Source organism: Sceloporus occidentalis, unplaced genomic scaffold (assembly GCF_023333645.1).
Source record: "Sceloporus occidentalis isolate IW3139 unplaced genomic scaffold, rSceOcc1.0.p SCAF_181, whole genome shotgun sequence".
In the NCBI taxonomy this organism is placed as follows: Eukaryota; Metazoa; Chordata; class Lepidosauria; order Squamata; family Phrynosomatidae; genus Sceloporus; species Sceloporus occidentalis.
The window spans coordinates 941846-959911 of NW_028317161.1; the positions used below are offsets into that span (position 1 = coordinate 941846).

Here is an 18066-nt window from a genome sequence, read left to right on the forward strand (position 1 = left end):
CTAATTAAAAAAACTGGCTTAATGATTTAAGTGATTGCCCAAAAAGGTGAATTATGGTTGAAAAATGACAGTGTCAATCATATATTTTTTGTATATGTATACTTAAATAACACAACACTACATATTTTTTAGCATGCTAAGAAAAATACATGTACATTTGTAAAAACATAACAATATAACAGGAAGGCCTAGAAAAGGCAGAAAAATAGATTCAATGCTTTGTTTTTTTTATGTAATGACAATCATTGTATTTAAGTGTTTACGTTCCACATTTGTGAAACTTTTTCACACATTGTGACTAATCATCATTGGCCTATAATTAAGCGCCTCAGTAAGTGCGAAGCACACAAAGTGTTCGGCATGTCAGACACATCAAAGCCAATTTGTTGATATGTACTAGTTTTGTTATTTTTTATGCCTAGTAAATAAATATTTACTGAGACCAATGAGCTCTTGACCAGTTTTTTGCCAGCGTCTCCTGAACACACCAATGTGTGAATTACTTCAACAGTTTTTGTAATGTAATAACATTGAAGTAACTGTCACTGCTTCTAACAGTTTGTGTACTTCTCTAGGTCTGGGAAGGAGTTCTTGATGTACCATTCACAGCTGACAACCTTCTGCTCCTTATGTGGTTCAAATGTTTTCGAGATCTCAGAACTTTAACTCGGATTTCAAATACTTCTTGAATAGCTTTGCGAAAGCAATGGAAATTGTAGTCAATTAATCCTATTCAAAAAAAAAAGAGGAAGGGAGAAATTATTTAATTCTTGGAAATAATGGTTTGTTAGAGCAGCATACAATTTGTTTCACACTGGTACAACAGATGTCCAGAAGATTATGAAAATGAATACTAAGTATGTTACTTAACTCTGCTATAATTTTGAATTAATCAAATAAAAAAATAATAAAAAATGCAGGGGCTTTATGAAGTGTTTTTTTAGGTGCGAATAGTTAATGTATCGTGGGATTCAATACTCTCAAGCAGTCAGATTTATCACCAAGCTTCTATGAGCTCATCTCTAATGCTCTGAGCTGTCTTAAGCTCTCAAAATGTAGTGCCACAAAATGCAGATTATGACTAGGTCAAATTGCAGTGCCTTTTCAGAGTTTTATCTGTTACCAGTTTAAAACAAATGTTCACATGGTTTATTGCCGGAGTGGTGTCATTCTGGACTAACATTTGGTCTAAAAACAGAAATCTCTCATTCATATCTTATAGTTAAATCTCAATCAAGGGTATAGACAGCTTTCAATTTGCTTCTGTTAACAGGTCTAACTTGACTAGTTTGGGCAACCTTTCTTTATAGACCACATACACTATTATATTTATTTTTTGGTTGAGTTTAGTGCGAAGATGGTGCAGATATACTGATGGGCACTTTTAAAAAAGAATGAATATTACCTTTCCTTTCAAAACTCTCTTCTCGAACAAAACACACAAGAGCTAGGAATTTTGTCACCTCTTTCAGATACAAAACCGTAGTGTTGTTAAGCCTTATGATTGCCAGAGATTCTTTGTCATAAGGTGTCCCCTCTCCATCCAGCCTGGAAACACAATAGAGGGAAATAAATGCAAAATCAATACATTACTAAGCGGGTTCAGCTGTACCTTTTTCAGATCTAAGAATCAATTTACATTGTAATCGTATATGTTCTTATATTTTCATCAAATGAGTGATTAATCAAATCAGTTTTCTAGAATAAACATGTTTCACAATGCAAAATGCGTGTGGTCAAGTACTTACTAAAATCGGATGTAGAAACACTGGATATGATGACACACAAGAAAGTTTAGCTCATCTGTCCAGCAGTCTTTCTATAAAAACCTCAAACCTTGTTAGATTTTTAGTATTGTTTAATGTTCATGTTTGTATTATGCGTGAAATCCACCACTTCTGCTGGAAGCCTATTGCAAATATCCATCATCCTCACAGTGAATTAACTTGGTATCACCTACCCATAAATGCATGAGATATCAATAACTACATCAATCATATCACAGCATAGCTCATAGGTCTGCATGTCCACCGGAGTGCTGTCTGTTGCAATGTATATCTTACTGACTACATCAAACAGGAATGCCTTTTCTATACCGGAATTCTACAAGAGAAAATTTACCGTTACTGAAAAATAATGCCGATATACAATCCCCTAACTCAGACAGGTTAGCTGTAGTACAGGTTAGATGAAGCCTTCATGTCCCAGCCAACAGCCCCTGCTGGCACAGGTCAATAGCGTCAGAGCCGGCCTTAAGTGTTCTGGCGCCCTGTGCAGACTACTCCTCTGGCGCCCCCCATCCCAAAAAAAATAAAAAAAATCTCCCCGCTCTGCCACTTCTCACTATCTACCACCTCTGCCCCTTCTCACTATCTACCCCCTCTCCCTATCCTTACTTACCTTGTTGCCAGAGTCCTATGGTGGGAGCGGGAGGCATCCGTCTTCCCGCTCTGCGCGCTTCACAGCTGAGCGCCAGAATCCGACACTCAGCATGAAACGCCAGCACCACGACGGCGTCACGGAGAGTGAGGGGCGCCGAGCGGTTGCTGAAAACTTCATGAGCGACCGCTTGGCGCCCCTGCTCGGGACTTAAATTAAAACACCGGGGGTTTTTTTGTTTTAACTTTATTTCACCTCCTCCATGTTAAATAAAGTAAAAAAAAAAAAAAAGTCCCGGGCAGGCGCCCCTGTTGCCATGGCGCCCTGTGTGGCCGCACGGGTCGCACACCCCTAAGGCCGGCCCTTAGGCAAGTTATTAAGCTTTGCTTACTGTCTGCTGACCTACATACATTGTCATTTGTATTCCTGTTTATTTCAACAAGTCAGCAATAGCAGCAATTGTAGATGTGTTAATTACTCAACAAATTAAACATTGTTTGGCCACTCAAATGAGTCATTGTGGAACATGCTACTTTCCAGAAAACACTATTTACTTACAGAAATAAAGATGTTCAGCAGGTTTTCTAATGTTGGAAGCTGTGGAATTAATTTCTGTACAACTTTACTGAAAGCTTCAAAGATTGAATGGTCATAAATGCTGGTGAGGTAAAAGCTGTAACAAAACGATATGTAACTTTAGTTTTATATACTTTAAGTCTGCACAAAATAATAATAGCTAAACAATTGTAGATATATTTACTTGTTTTTTTCCCCTGCTTCTACCTTCTAGCATGGAGTGCGGGAGGTCTTGCTAGACGTGGTAGCTATAGAAAATACCATAGAGAGGTGTTGTATTGTAATATGCTTAATTGAGCATAAAAAATGTAAAATGTGAAAAAATAAATATTTATAGGGACTATAGTGATGTCACTGTAAAATCATCACAGGTACCCCCTACTTACATGGGACATCCTTGGGATATACACCCAATGGGGTCCCTAGTTGCACTGCTCTATAATGAGAGCCATCCAAAGAAATGCTAAAAAAACCAAAACATAATTTAAAATAACTTTAAAAAGTAAAAACTACATTAAAAATAAAACAAGCACCCTCTACACTTGCCAGTAGCAGTTTTGTGTTCGTTTTTTTTTCTTTTCCAGCAGTGGTAGCCTCTTTGGGAAGAATCCTAAGCACTGAAAGGAAAAGCTTTTTTTTCCACTAAATTTAAAACCACAGTTTTATATTTTAATGCTAATATAGATTGTGAATACGTGTTCAAAGGAAAGACTTACTCCACTCTGGGGTACAAAATAATTTGAGGTTAGTATTAATTGACATTGATTTATGGCCTCCTACCTGAGATGGATTTTCTCCAGTCCAGCATCCACAAGATCATCATTAGCCCGCTGATGGATATCCCTTTGGGTTTCAATTTTGTGGTCATCTGACAGACCATCCACTTTATGGATAAACACCTCAAAATTAATATCTGGGTTCACTTTATATGCACTAGTCACAGTTAGGTGAAGTCTAGCAAGGGCTTCCATGTAATCATCCTGAAAAACACAGAAAGAAACACATATAGAATTACATTTTACTTTTTTGTAATACTTTTTTATAATTGCCCTCAAGAATATAATCATAATTCTGTTAAGGCAAAATGCAATGGACAGGGTTTTACCAAGTAGAACTTAAAGTCAAATGTATCATGTCAAATAGTCGTGCATAAAACCAAATCAAAATAAATGAGGATATATAGGCTAAAGGGGTAGCAAAGAAGAAACAAAATGAGCAATGGAAGTGGAGAAAAGGTTGAGAGGATTTACAATTTTACTAGGCACTTCTGGATGGGGGTGTGTAGCACATTATCTTGGAAACCCCCGCAATTGCAGGAACAAAAGACCTACGGACGACTCAACTACCGTAAATCATTTTAAGAGCAATTCTTATGGAAAGGTGTGACAAGATCGCAAATATTAGCAAAAAAAGTTTGATAGATGTATGAATACTTAGCAGGTACTAGTACATTTTTTGTTGGAATGTAGTTCCTCCTTTAAGTCCAAATTCTTAAGGAATGTATAAAATATACTATATGACCAAAAGTCTGTTACTGGTGTACTGGGACCCAGTGGGTTCTGCCCCAGCAGTTGTAGAGACAAGTAACAGAGACCGCACTTCCTCAGTGCCAACATGCTGAGTCTGAGTGCTATGAAGGAAGCAGAAGAGCTGGCACCTGCCTACCCCCCCCCCCAGCAAACAAAGTTAGGTTTTGTGTGTGTTAGGGGAAATAAGTATGTTACTGTATGTTTGGAAGTATGTTAGTGTGCATGGGAGTCCTAATTCTACATCTTGCAGGGGGGCCTGGCATTTTTTGTTATGAGAGTTGAGAACAAGCTGCATGAGTGACAGGAGGTAAGAGGTGAAGGGGGAAAAGAGTGTGTGTGTTTGTGTATGTATGTATGTGTACTGTTGTGTTAGAATACATTGCATATGCATATATAATGTACACACAGACTCTAACATTATATATATATAATATATATAATACTGATCAACTATTACATTATGACCACCTTCCTAATAGTGTGCAGGTCCTCCTTTTGCCAACGCAACAGCCCTGACCTGTCGAGGAATGGATTCCACTAGACCTCTAAAGATATGCTGTGTTATCTGGCAGTAAGACGTTAGCAGATGATCCTTTAAATCCTGTAAATTGTAAGGTGGGGCCTCCATGGATCAGACTTGTTTGTCCAGCACATCCCACAGATGCTCGATTGAGTTTAGGTCTGGGGAATTTGGCGGCCAAGTCAACACCTTTCTCAAACCGTTTCTGAACCATTTTTGCTTAGGAATACCATGTACATGGTCTGCAACAATGCTTAGGTAGGTGGTACGTGTTAAAGTAATATTCACATGAATGGCAGGACCCAAGGTTTCCCAGCCGAACATTGCCCAAAGTATCACACTGATTTCGCAGGCTTGCCTTCTTGCCATAGTGCATCCTGGTGCCATGCGTTCACCAGGTAATCGACACACACGCACCCGGCAATCCACGCGATGCAAAAGAAAATGTGATTCATCAGACTAAGCCACCTTCTACTGCTCCATGGTCCGTTTTTATGCTCATTTAGGTGCTTTCAGCAGTGGACAGGGGTCAGCATTGGCACCCTGACTGATCTATACAGTCCCATATGCAATAAACTGCGATGCACTGTGTGTGCTGACACCTTTCAATCTGAACCAGCATTAAATTTTTCAGCAATTTAAGCTACAGTAGCTCTTCTGTTGGATTTGACCACACGGGCCAGCCTTCGCCCCCACGTGCATCAATGAGCCTTGGCCACCCGTGACCCTGTTGCCCTGCTTTCCTTCATTGGACCACTTTTGATAGATACTGACCACTGCAGACTGGGACAAGAGCTGCTGTTTAGGAGATACTCTGACCCAGTTGTCTAGCCATAACAATTTAGCCCTTGTCAAGGTTGCTTAGATCCTTACTCTTTGTCCTTTTTCTGCTTCTAACACATCAACTTTGATGAAGAAATGTTCACTTGCTGCCTGATATATCCCATCCACTGACAGGTGCCATGATAACAAGATCAGTGGTCATAATGTTATGGCTGATTGATGTGTGTATATATACTGTATAGTGTAAGAGTCAGTGTGTATGTTAGTGTTTGCTAGATAATTTGTGCTTTTGTTTTAGTGTGTGTGTGTGAGCATATGGTGTGTGCTACGGTGTGTTCTACTGTATATCATTAGCCCTGGCCACATCTATTGCTAACAGGAGTAAAAAAGCACATAGGCATGAAATTGCCATAGAAAAAATCGGAAATAGAATGGCATTCACTGAGCTTTAAATGTGACACTGTCATAGAATGCCACCTTTGCCACAAATTTCTGTCCTGCTAAATCTCCCCCGTTCCCCTGTAAGTGCTATTTTTGTGAAGTGAAAGTGCCTAGGAGCAGTCCAGCCCAGCCCAGGACAGTGGCTTTTACCTGCGAATCTATAACAAATATCAGTGCTCCTGTTCCTCTGAAAATCATTTCATAGTCAAATGTTGGGTCAAAAAAATCAATCTGTCCAGGAAAATCCCAAATCTGAAAGTTCACGAATGAGCTGTTGGATACATCCTCTCTGCAGATTTTATTGGTACTTTCTAGAAAAAGTGTCTCATTGGGCGACATTTTATGGAACACCACTTTTTGAATTGAAGACTTGCCACTTCTCCGTAATCCCATTAGAAGAATTCTTGGCTTCACCTCTGTAGTGAATGGATCAGTAAAGTCTAAGACTAAAATAAATAAATAAATAATGTATTATTAATGAGGCATGCAAATAGCTTTGAATGTTAATTATCTATAATTTTAACAATCTTTAAAACCTCTAAAAAAAAAAATCACATTAATTCATGCGCAAGGTGGCTAGATAGGCACAAGAGGCGTAAACCACAATACAACATTAATTTAAAATGTAATTTGAAGATGTTTGGCTGGCTTGTTCACATTTTCAATTCTACATATTCATCTGGTAGGAAATTACCGTATTTGCTCGATTATAAGCAAATGCTCTGAAAAATAACCATTGTCTTATATTCTAGGTCTTCTTCTAAGACGCCCATATAAGGGGGGTGTATGGCATATCTGGGGGGCAGATGTGCATAACTGGGGGTCAGGTTGGCAAATAAAAGGAAATAAAAACAAAAAATGCATTTTTCTCAATCATAGTTTCTATTAAATATGAAAAAATAGTTTACATGTGAATTAATATTTACTAGTAAAACTTTTTTTCTTATATTCAGGCTTTTTCTTTTTTTCCTAAATTAATATTGAAATTTTGGGCAGTCGTCTTATAATCGAGCAAATACGGTATATATGTCCAACTATAGACAACTATATATATAAAGAATTATCAGATCTCATGCTGATCTAGCTCTAAACCAAGCAGTTAATTGTTCATTGTTTTCCTGGATTGAGAACACAATTAAAACAAGTAAATACCTCCCCACAGGTCATGAAAAACACATCAGTTACACCCAGAACTCATCAAATACTAGTTACAATGCTTAGGAATGTTTTCTATGTTGAGCAAGACAAGCTTTGCTGAAGGATCAGAGCTTTGATTTTCTGTGCGCTATTAATACTCAACAAATGGACGGTCGAGCAGAAAGTAGTTTAATGTAGTTTTACGTTCCAGAAACAGTGTGACAGCCCTGCATAAACATCAAACTTGGCTGTTACTATGTGTTTCTACAGCACAGATGCTACCAACTGGCACATGGCATGACATTTAAAGTGGATCTGCCAACACATACTTTTAAAACCCTACGTGTAATAATCAAATGTTTTCTAATTTTAGGATACTTGATGCATAGCACTGTCTATAGTCTCTTAAGACCCACTTATTTAATGAAGCCTTTCAACTGCAAGGTTAACAACTCTCTTCCTATATACCTCCACATCACCTTCCCTATGCTCACTCATGCTGTCAGTCTGTACATATATCCATTGATATTATTTATTTAATAAATGTTCCCCATCTTTTGTTTCTGTAAGTCTTAATTGTTTTGTGATGCACTGCTAGTTATGTCCATTTTACCCATTGTATGATGCTGAATATGATAGCACTATAGAAGTCAATAAATAGTAACATTATTATTCATCTCCTTTTTTACAGTTGCTGAACATTGATGATTGGTTTAGGCAGCTTCTGTAAGTGTAGATGAGGACAACGGATAAGGGTAGATGAGGACAACGGATAACTTCAGGAGAGGACGTTGATTAGATATGCCAATTCTGACATAACGTTTTAATCTAAATCTCTAAGACAATGACAATGGAGATTTATGAATATCGTTTAATGCTCTTGATATACACATTATAATAACTTTTATGAAGAACTGACACTATCATACTCGCCAAACATTTTGAGCTTCTAGAAAAGAGGGACATCAGAGGGAGTAAACGGGGACTTAGAATTTCCATTCTAAGGAGGGACTATGCTAAGGAAGGACACTTGGGAGGTATGAAGTTATAATGTGCTTTGTTTTCATACTTCAAGGCAAAAAGACTCCTTCCTGCTATCGTTTGCTTGAAGTAATACATATTTACTGGTAATAATATGAATTACCAGTGTGTGCTATACATCTGAATAACAAATAAGGAACTTGCTCTCTTAAACTGCAGGGCAACAAGACACCTGCTACCACTTTTAACAAGACCAAAAAAGTATGTGTGCAGCATAGTAATACTGACAACCAGGCCCGGACTGGCCATCGGGCCAGGGTGGGCCGGGCCGGATTGACTTAGGGGCTGATGGAGCTGCAGCTCCAGGCCCCTACCTTAAAATAGGCCCAGTCAGGACCGAACTGACTGGGCCTATGCGGCCTCTACGGCCGCATTAACGCAGGGCATAAGGGGCATCTGCCCCTTAAGCCCGCCGCAACTGCGACCGGGTCCGGGTCCGGGTCCACTCTTAGGGGTCGGGAAGCCCCCACCAGGGCCTGCCTTACGGGTGTGCGGCCGCACAGGGTTTAAATTAAAACATCGGGGTTTTATTTTTTATTTTTACTTTATTTAACATCCATGGAGGATGTTAAATAAAGTTAAAAAAAAAACCCCAATGTTTTAATGTAAGCCCTGTGCGGCCGCTGACCCCTAAGGCCGGCCCTGGTTGGGCTTCCCGGCCCCTTAGAGTGGCGGTCGCAGTTGCGGCGGGCTTAAGGGGCAGGCGCCCCTTATGCCCTGCGTTAATGCGGCCGTAGAGGCCGCATAGGCCCAGTTAGTCCGGTCCTGCCGCGGGCCCGGCCGCAGTTGCTGCTTGCTCCGGCAACAAGGTAAGTAGGGTGAGGGAGGGGGGTGCAGTGAGAAGGGGTACATAGTGAAAAGGGGGAACAGTGAGAAGGGGCAGATAAGATGGGGAGAGGGGGTAGTGTGAATGCGTATTAGAATGAATGAATTAATTAATGTGTGGATGAATTGTGTGAATGATTTGTGAGACTGCATTAATGAATGTGTTAATGATTTGCGTGAATGAGTTAATGCAAAGATGGTACATGAAGGGTGGGCTTTAACAATAAATAAATAAATATGGGCTGCTCGGGCTTAAATGCCCTGGCCTATTTTTTGTCCCAGTCCAGGCCTGCTGACAACCCAGCAGAGACGGAGACAGGGAGAAGCCTGTTGTATGAATCAGGAGAGGGTACAGAGTGTCCTGTGCCCTATGACATCACGCCATTGCTAACGTAACATAGGTGGCGCGTGAGATAATGATGCACAGCTGCCATGTTCATGTGTGATGCCATGTACCCTACCTAAGTATGAAAACAAATAAAGGAATTACCCATAGGAAATATTGCCAAAAAAACAGATGATATTTCATTCCTGTCTGGCCTTAGGTTGCATATAACTATATGAAACGAGGAAAAAAGTGATTCTTGTTAGCTGTTAAAATCTGAAGCCAGGGCACAAACTACCACCATCTCCAAATGTCACGTTTTGGCTTTCTTCAGTTTTTTTTAATTATTAGATAATAAAAGTTTCTGTATGGTAGCAGACTATGAAAAAAAATAACAGAGCTTGTGTTGGGATCTAAGGGGGTTATAGACGTGGAGGTATGAAGGAATCAGATTGAAAATCAATGGGAAGTTCCTGTGCCTGTTTAATATCTAGAACACACTTTCGCGCTCACATATGACAGACATATCTATAGCTATTGAATAGCATTCCTGCCATGGATTGCAACATAAACAGAGATAAAAACAGAGATATATTAGCCTAGACTCATTAACTTGGATAAAATATATAATTTTTGCATTGAAATCTGTGTAAGGATAGTTACTCATGACATTGAATCTGGCCCCTGCTCTATCTACATACAGTACACCTTAATGGTTCACTAATCATACCCCCAATATTTAAGTATAAATGTCCAATTCTTGTGAGCTTCAGGTGGTATCACCCAGATTTTTAGAAGGGGCATCACATATATTTGTTTTACATATAAAACATTAATCTGAGACATTATTCTCAGATTAAGATATATTTAGATGAAGAAGATACAACTTCCCCTAGTTATCCCTATGGTACCTGTTGCCCAGTAACATGGTAAACTACAGTGTAAATAGAAAATGGTCAGCGCAAAATAAAACACAAACTGGGTATCTAATTACTTCAGATTTTATTTATCCTGTGTCAAGTGTCCTTTGTCAGAAGTTAATAGCTGCCCACCCTATGGCATAGTTACACACCCCATGGCATAGTTACACACCCCATGGCATAGTTACACACCCCATGGCATAACTAAAAACACCCACCCTATGGCATAGTTACACACCCCATGGCATAGTTACACACCCCATGGCATAGTTACACACCCCATGGCATAACTAAAAACACCCACCCTATGGCATAGTTACACACCCTATGGCATAGTTACACACCCCATGTCATAGTTACACACCCACCCTATGGCATAGTTACACACCCCATGGCATAGTTACACACCCCATGGCATAGTTACACACCCCATGGCATAACTAAAAACACCCACCCTATGGCATAGTTACACACCCCATGGCATAGTTACACACCCCATGGCATAGTTACACACCCCATGGCATAACTAAAAACACCCACCCTATGGCATAGTTACACACCCTATGGCATAGTTACACACCCTATGGCATAGTTACACACCCCATGGCATAGTTACACACCCCATGGCATAGTTACACACCCCATGGCATAGTTACACACCCCATGGCATAACTAAAAACACCCACCCTATGGCATAGTTACACACCCCATGTCATAGTTACACACCCACCCTATGGCATAGTTACACACCCCATGGCATAGTTACACACCCCATGGCATAGTTACACACCCCATGGCATAACTAAAAACACCCACCCTATGGCATAGTTACACACCCCATGGCATAGTTACACACCCCATGGCATAGTTACACACCCCATGGCATAACTAAAAACACCCACCCTATGGCATAGTTACACACCCCATGGCATAGTTACACACCCCATGGCATAACTAAAAACACCCACCCTATGGCATAGTTACACACCCTATGGCATAGTTACACACCCCATGTCATAGTTACACACTCACCCTATGGCATAGTTACACACCCCATGGCATAGTTACACACAAACCCCATGTCATAGGTACACACCCAATTGCATAGTTACACACCCCATCGCACATACACACACCCTATGGCACCCCCCCAAGGCATAGTTACACACCCACCCTATGGCATAGTTACACACCCCATGGCATAGTTACACACCCCATGGCATAGTTACACACCCCATGGCATAACTAAAAACACCCACCCTATGGCATAGTTACACACCCTATGGCATAGTTACACACCCCATGTCATAGTTACACACCCACCCTATGGCATAGTTACACACCCCATGGCATAGTTACACACCCCATGGCATAGTTACACACCCCATGGCATAACTAAAAACACCCACCCTATGGCATAGTTACACACCCCATGGCATAGTTACACACCCCATGGCATAGTTACACACCCACGGCATAGTTACACACCCCATGGCATAGTTACACACCCCATGTCATAGTTACACACCCACCCTATGGCATAGTTACACACCCCATGGCATAGTTACACACAAACCCCATGTCATAGGTACACACCCAATTGCATAGTTACACACCCCATCGCACATACACACACCCTATGGCACCCCCCCAAGGCATAGTTACACACCCACCCTATGGCATAGTTACACACCCCATGGCATAGTTACACACCCCATGGCATAGTTACACACCCCATGGCATAACTAAAAACACCCACCCTATGGCATAGTTACACACCCTATGGCATAGTTACACACCCCATGTCATAGTTACACACCCACCCTATGGCATAGTTACACACCCCATGGCATAGTTACACACCCCATGGCATAGTTACACACCCCATGGCATAACTAAAAACACCCACCCTATGGCATAGTTACACACCCCATGGCATAGTTACACACCCCATGGCATAGTTACACACCCCATGGCATAACTAAAAACACCCACCCTATGGCATAGTTACACACCCTATGGCATAGTTACACACCCCATGTCATAGTTACACACCCACCCTATGGCATAGTTACACACCCCATGGCATAGTTACACACAAACCCCATGTCATAGGTACACACCCAATTGCATAGTTACACACCCCATCGCACATACACACACCCTATGGCACCCCCCCAAGGCATAGTTACACACCCACCCTATGGCATAGTTACACACCCCATGGCATAGTTACACACCCCATGGCATAGTTACACACCCCATGGCATAACTAAAAACACCCACCCTATGGCATAGTTACACACCCCATGTCATAGTTACACACCCACCCTATGGCATAGTTACACACCCCATGGCATAGTTACACACCCCATGGCATAGTTACACACCCCATGGCATAACTAAAAACACCCACCCTGTGGCATAGTTACACACCCCATGGCATAGTTACACACCCCATGGCATAGTTACACACCCCATGGCATAACTAAAAACACCCACCCTATGGCATAGTTACACACCCTATGGCATAGTTACACACCCCATGTCATAGTTACACACCCACCCTATGGCATAGTTACACACCCCATGGCATAGTTACACACAAACCCCATGTCATAGGTACACACCCAATTGCATAGTTACACACCCCATCGCACATACACACACCCTATGGCACCCCCACCCCCCCCAAGGCATAGTTACACGCCCACCCTTTGGCATTAGCTGTGAGTGTCAGCTGCTGCTGACAGCTCCAGACCAGCCCCTTGTAGCCAGAGAGCAATTTATGACGCTTTGCAGGCTGCACCATCGCACATTCCTGGGTCTCTTTATGAGAAACATGTCAGCCTCCTACTGCTCCAGAGGTCATGGTGATTTACCTAATATATATCCGGCAGTCTTTCTTTCTTACATAGTTGCTGAGGCTGGAAGTGCGCGTTAATAGTGATGGGGGAGTTTTTCTGTTTTCTGTCACCACCAACAAGACACACAATCTAAGCTACGCATCTGCTTTCCATGTGAAAAGAAGAATATAAACCACACGGGTTTCTGTACCTTCTTCGTCTTCCTCAGTCCCTGGGTCCCCATCCGTGAAGGATTCTCTATCTCCATAATCCGAGATCCTGACCACGTCATCTTCTTCATCATCCTCCTCTTCCTCCTGTCGGCTTTTCACATACAGACTCATTCGTTCCGAGTGTGTAACTCCCTTTCGGTTTATTGCACAGGGCTTCGTGATCACACTTGTTCCTGTTCTTTTCCAGATCCCAGGGCAGCTCTCAGCAGCTACCCCCAACAGAATGCAGAAAGAGACTGCGTGACCCAGTCACCTGACACCAGGCTCAGAGCTGCTGAAACAGTTTACTGTGCAGTCTATGGGGCATCACACACACACACTCACACTCACACAACACAGCCAAATACAACAGGTGTGCTTCTTGGTCCATGATTCATTATTGTAACCATTTCAGTGCTAGATGGGTGAGTAATACCCTAACATTTAATCCTCAGACATAATAACTGCAATTGCAATCAACTGACTGGTACACATTTACTGCATTTACTTCTTTTCTACAAAATGTTATTTTAATATAATATGGTGTGGTGGTATATAAGTAGGACTATTGCCCCATGGTATGTAGCTGATATGTCTGGTTACTTTGCTGACTTTTGGGAAGGGAAGCTGTCCTGGACATGAAATGTCCAACCAGATGCTTGGGACCTGTTCTGGCACTAGAATTCTGATGATGCTCAGATAGCAGTAAAGTATAATCTATTGTTAGGAGCGTATTATTGTAGTTACGAAGAAGCTTGAAGGCAGATACGAACCATTCGGCCCATATATCTGCTCGTTTTTCCTGTTGTAAAGACTCTTCATTCCTTGGTCATGTCTTAGATTCAGGATGGCTTTATGCCTAGCCCGAGCATGTTTAAATTCCCCGAGAGTACTCTTTCAGTCTGTTCTTTAGATTTTCAGAAATAAAGAACAGCCTACTGGGTACCCTGACCCATGGTCCATGACCCATCATAAGCCATACTCGATGAAATGAAAAACGCAAATTATAACAAAGGTATGTAACAAAGATATGCTATATCACAGAGGCGTCTCATCAGGACCTGTCTTGGTACTAGGCATCCCAGGCATGTCATTCATTAGTTAGAGGGGCATTTGAGAGGGTGGGCACCTATGCTGGTTTCATAAAGACAGTCAAGGGGTCCTAGAGCATTAAACACATTCGCATTATTCTACCTTACTGTTTAATATATACAGTAAGGTAGAATCATGTGTTTTATTGTGAAGACATATTCATCCATAACAGAATGTTTCCTCAATAAATTTTAATTTTATTTAATTTCAAAATGTAAAAAAAAGGTGGCCAGTAGACATTATTCTTGCCTGGGGTGTCATTTAGTTTAAGATCATCCCCGTGCCTCATAGTCACTTTCACAGTCACATTCCGGTTTTACTGCCTAAGCTAACACAGTTAATCCTTCCTCTACCTTGACATAATACTATCCTTTTATACGCTGACTATGTTCTTCTATTAACCTCTACTGTCAAAGGCATGTGTAAAGGTCAGCCTTAGGCCATCAGATGCCCAGGGCAAAATCCATAGAAAGACACTCTTAAAAAAAGATATACAAACCCTCACGAAATTCACACCTGTTATGATACACTCACATACAAACTCTTATATGTCCATTCTTACATGTGTAATATACTGTATATGTGTGTATATATATATATATATATATATATATTATAGACACACGCAATGTGCTTATTAGTGAACTACAAAAGCTGACTGAAACTTGTGAATGTGATGATCTCCTTAAGGTGCACAAAACCTAGAAATTATTTGTGATAGAAACATTTGCGCAGGTTTTAGTACTGATTGGTCACCATCTAGTGTCCAAACAGAAGATTGAACTCACGTGTTGCACTTTTTTAAATGCATGTGTGTCTATTGATATTTTTTATTGAATGTAATTAAATACATGGCTCCTGTCTCCCCTCGAAGGCTCCAGTGGTTCCCTTTTTCAGAGGAAGACCAAGAAGATTTGGCCATCTAACATAATTTTTGGCCAGGGAGGGATGAATTGTTCATATATCCCTTCTGAGAGAGTGGCCCCAGGAGATAAACATACTTAGGAACTCTCATGGTTTGACCCTGAGTCTCCGGGTTTTTGCCCCAATCTCAGGGTCTCGGGTGAAGGACAGAATATCAGGGTCACAGCTGACTTCTTCCTACTCTACATAGCTGTGATCATATATATAAGATTACTAGTTGATGCTTTTGCTACCTGTATGTTGTGGTTCTGTCAGGAGGAGAAACCCGTATGCAGGATAATACACAACAGGCAGGGGCTGATCAGCAAAACACAGCTATGCCCGATGAAGACATCCAGAAGTCAGGAATGGAGAGAGCAGCGTAGTCGATAATCGATAGCCAAGGGTCAGGATCGGCGAGAGCAGCCTAATCAATAATCGATAGCCAAGGGTCAGGATCTTCGAGAGCAGCGTAATCAATAATCGATAGCCAAGGGTCAGGATCGGAGAGAGCAGCGTAATCAGGAGCGGTGACAGTGGTGATGGCAGCGTCGTGGGAGCTGGTACCTTCGGTGGGCGGGTATTCGGGTGAGTCTCGGGTTTCGGACCCTGACAGGTTCATATCTCTGCTTGAATGCAGATGGCTCAATTAAGGGTATCTTTAAATAATGGCAACTCAAGGTTTCCACGAGGACTGGTTTTAGAGTCAATACATAGAATTCTCGCATTGGGCTATTAAAGGGTTAAAATCTCCAGGTCAGATCATTTAGAAAGTTCCCATGTATGGAGATAAAGCTTTGGGGATCCAGTGACCCACAGTGGCTCTTATTGGTACTTTTGATTCACCCTCCACTACTTTACCTTTTGGCTAAGATCAAGTGAGGAGAAAAGCCTGATTCGCTGACCTTAAGGGCAAGGCAGCTTGATGCCCAAGGTTCTTTTGGACCACCAGCAGGTCCAACATGGAAGCACTGTATGAAGATTGTTTGGTACAGCTATCACTTCACATGGAAGCAGCTGGTAAGAACATGGATGCATGATATGTATTTTTTTCACATGCCAGTCAACACCAGGTTTGCAGGCCTTTTGCTTGCAATGTAATGGAACAGGGCCCTTATCCCTTCAATGAGTACAATCCCAGAAGAAGATGTTTTGAGATCCTGCAATTCACTATAACTCCTGGAGATTTTGATATACCCCCACTTGTTCCTGAGCTATTGAAGCACTAGCACCTTGGGCTTCTACTACCAAGGAGAATCTTTAATCCATTATTCCTGTGTGGTATATAGGACGCACCGACTACAAAATATTAATTTTAGTTTATTGTTAGCAATTATTCATAAACGTGGTGATTATTCATAAATGAGCAGAGAACCAGTTTGTTCAGGATCTCTGCCAGATATCCAGCTCTGTTAAAGGGTGAACTCTGTTCACAGACCCAGGGATGTAACATGTTTTCTTTAAAACAAACAGAACGTGAGATATAATTCTCCTATTCCTTGTATTCAAATTTGATCTAGAATGAATAAACAATTATCCACAACATATTATCTGTCATGGTTATGCTCCAATCTGCATCCCAGGCCCGAAAACAGCTCATCAGGATTGTGCCTGATATAGGACTTGAAGTTGGGAGCCTCGTAGCTGCAAGCAGGTTTTTAGTTCACACTGTGCTGTTTCTCGCCTGCTCTCCATTATTGCTAACCACACAGTGTTTCCACCTGTAGCCAGTGAATACTGATCAACTGCATTTACCTATGTCCTGTATTCCTTGCTCAGTGACTCTTGAGACCTCTTGAGCTTGTGCTGTGGGTTGTTATTTTGCGTTTGAGGTATACCTATTTACCCGACTATGAATTTGTGCAGCCTTCCCCTGAATCTGGACTGACTATGCTTCTCCTTCTGCCTACTCACATTGCTTGAATGATGTGTGGCCTGCAAGATTGGGTGTGCATTCCTGCTACTGGACTCCACTATTAGACTGTGACATACCGTACATACGATATGTAGTATGTAATAAAAACTGGAAAAAAATGGATGGAAATTAGCCATCATGCTTACTAAAGAGATAATATTACCCCATACCTTTCTAGGTTATTTAATATGCATTCTTTAAAAAGTTAAAAAAATATAGTTAAAGAGAAGCTGCAGCTCCAGAATTACATCTCCCCAGCTCCTTCTGATTGGCAGTCAGTATGCACAGCACTGCAGAATATGGTAACATTGTGCAAAGAGGGTGACTATAAACAAAATGTCTCCTCTTTAAAATTATTACAAAACAATAATATTTCAAAGTGTATTTGCTGTTTTAACACTTGTAAATGTGCTCTATCTCCTGTTTATTTTCAATATTTACTTTTTATAACAATATCCATGTCCCCCACGACTGGCCCTTTATCGCTAAATGCTATCACCATCTTCAGTGTAGATCATTAGTCACAATAATGTGTATAGAAATTTGTTTATAAATTGTGTCAATAAAATATCTCCTTCTTAATACTTCAGTTACATGAATATACGTCACATAACCATGCCTA

The 18066-nt window shown here is 41.1% G+C and overlaps 1 protein-coding gene across 1 annotated transcript; it reads right to left on the bottom strand.

Annotated features, from left to right (window-relative positions):
• Positions 1-571: 571 nt before the first annotated feature.
• On the bottom strand, positions 572-13666 carry LOC149278769 (ras-related GTP-binding protein D-like). Its single transcript, XM_089501764.1, has 7 exons — positions 13534-13666; positions 6379-6674; positions 3736-3935; positions 2938-3052; positions 1961-2103; positions 1406-1548; positions 572-729 (listed from the first exon to the last, which is right to left on the bottom strand). The coding sequence occupies exons 1-7, from the start codon at positions 13664-13666 to the stop codon at positions 572-574; spliced, it is 1188 nt and encodes a 395-aa protein (XP_089357890.1).
• Between the last annotated feature and the right edge of the window lie 4400 nt (positions 13667-18066).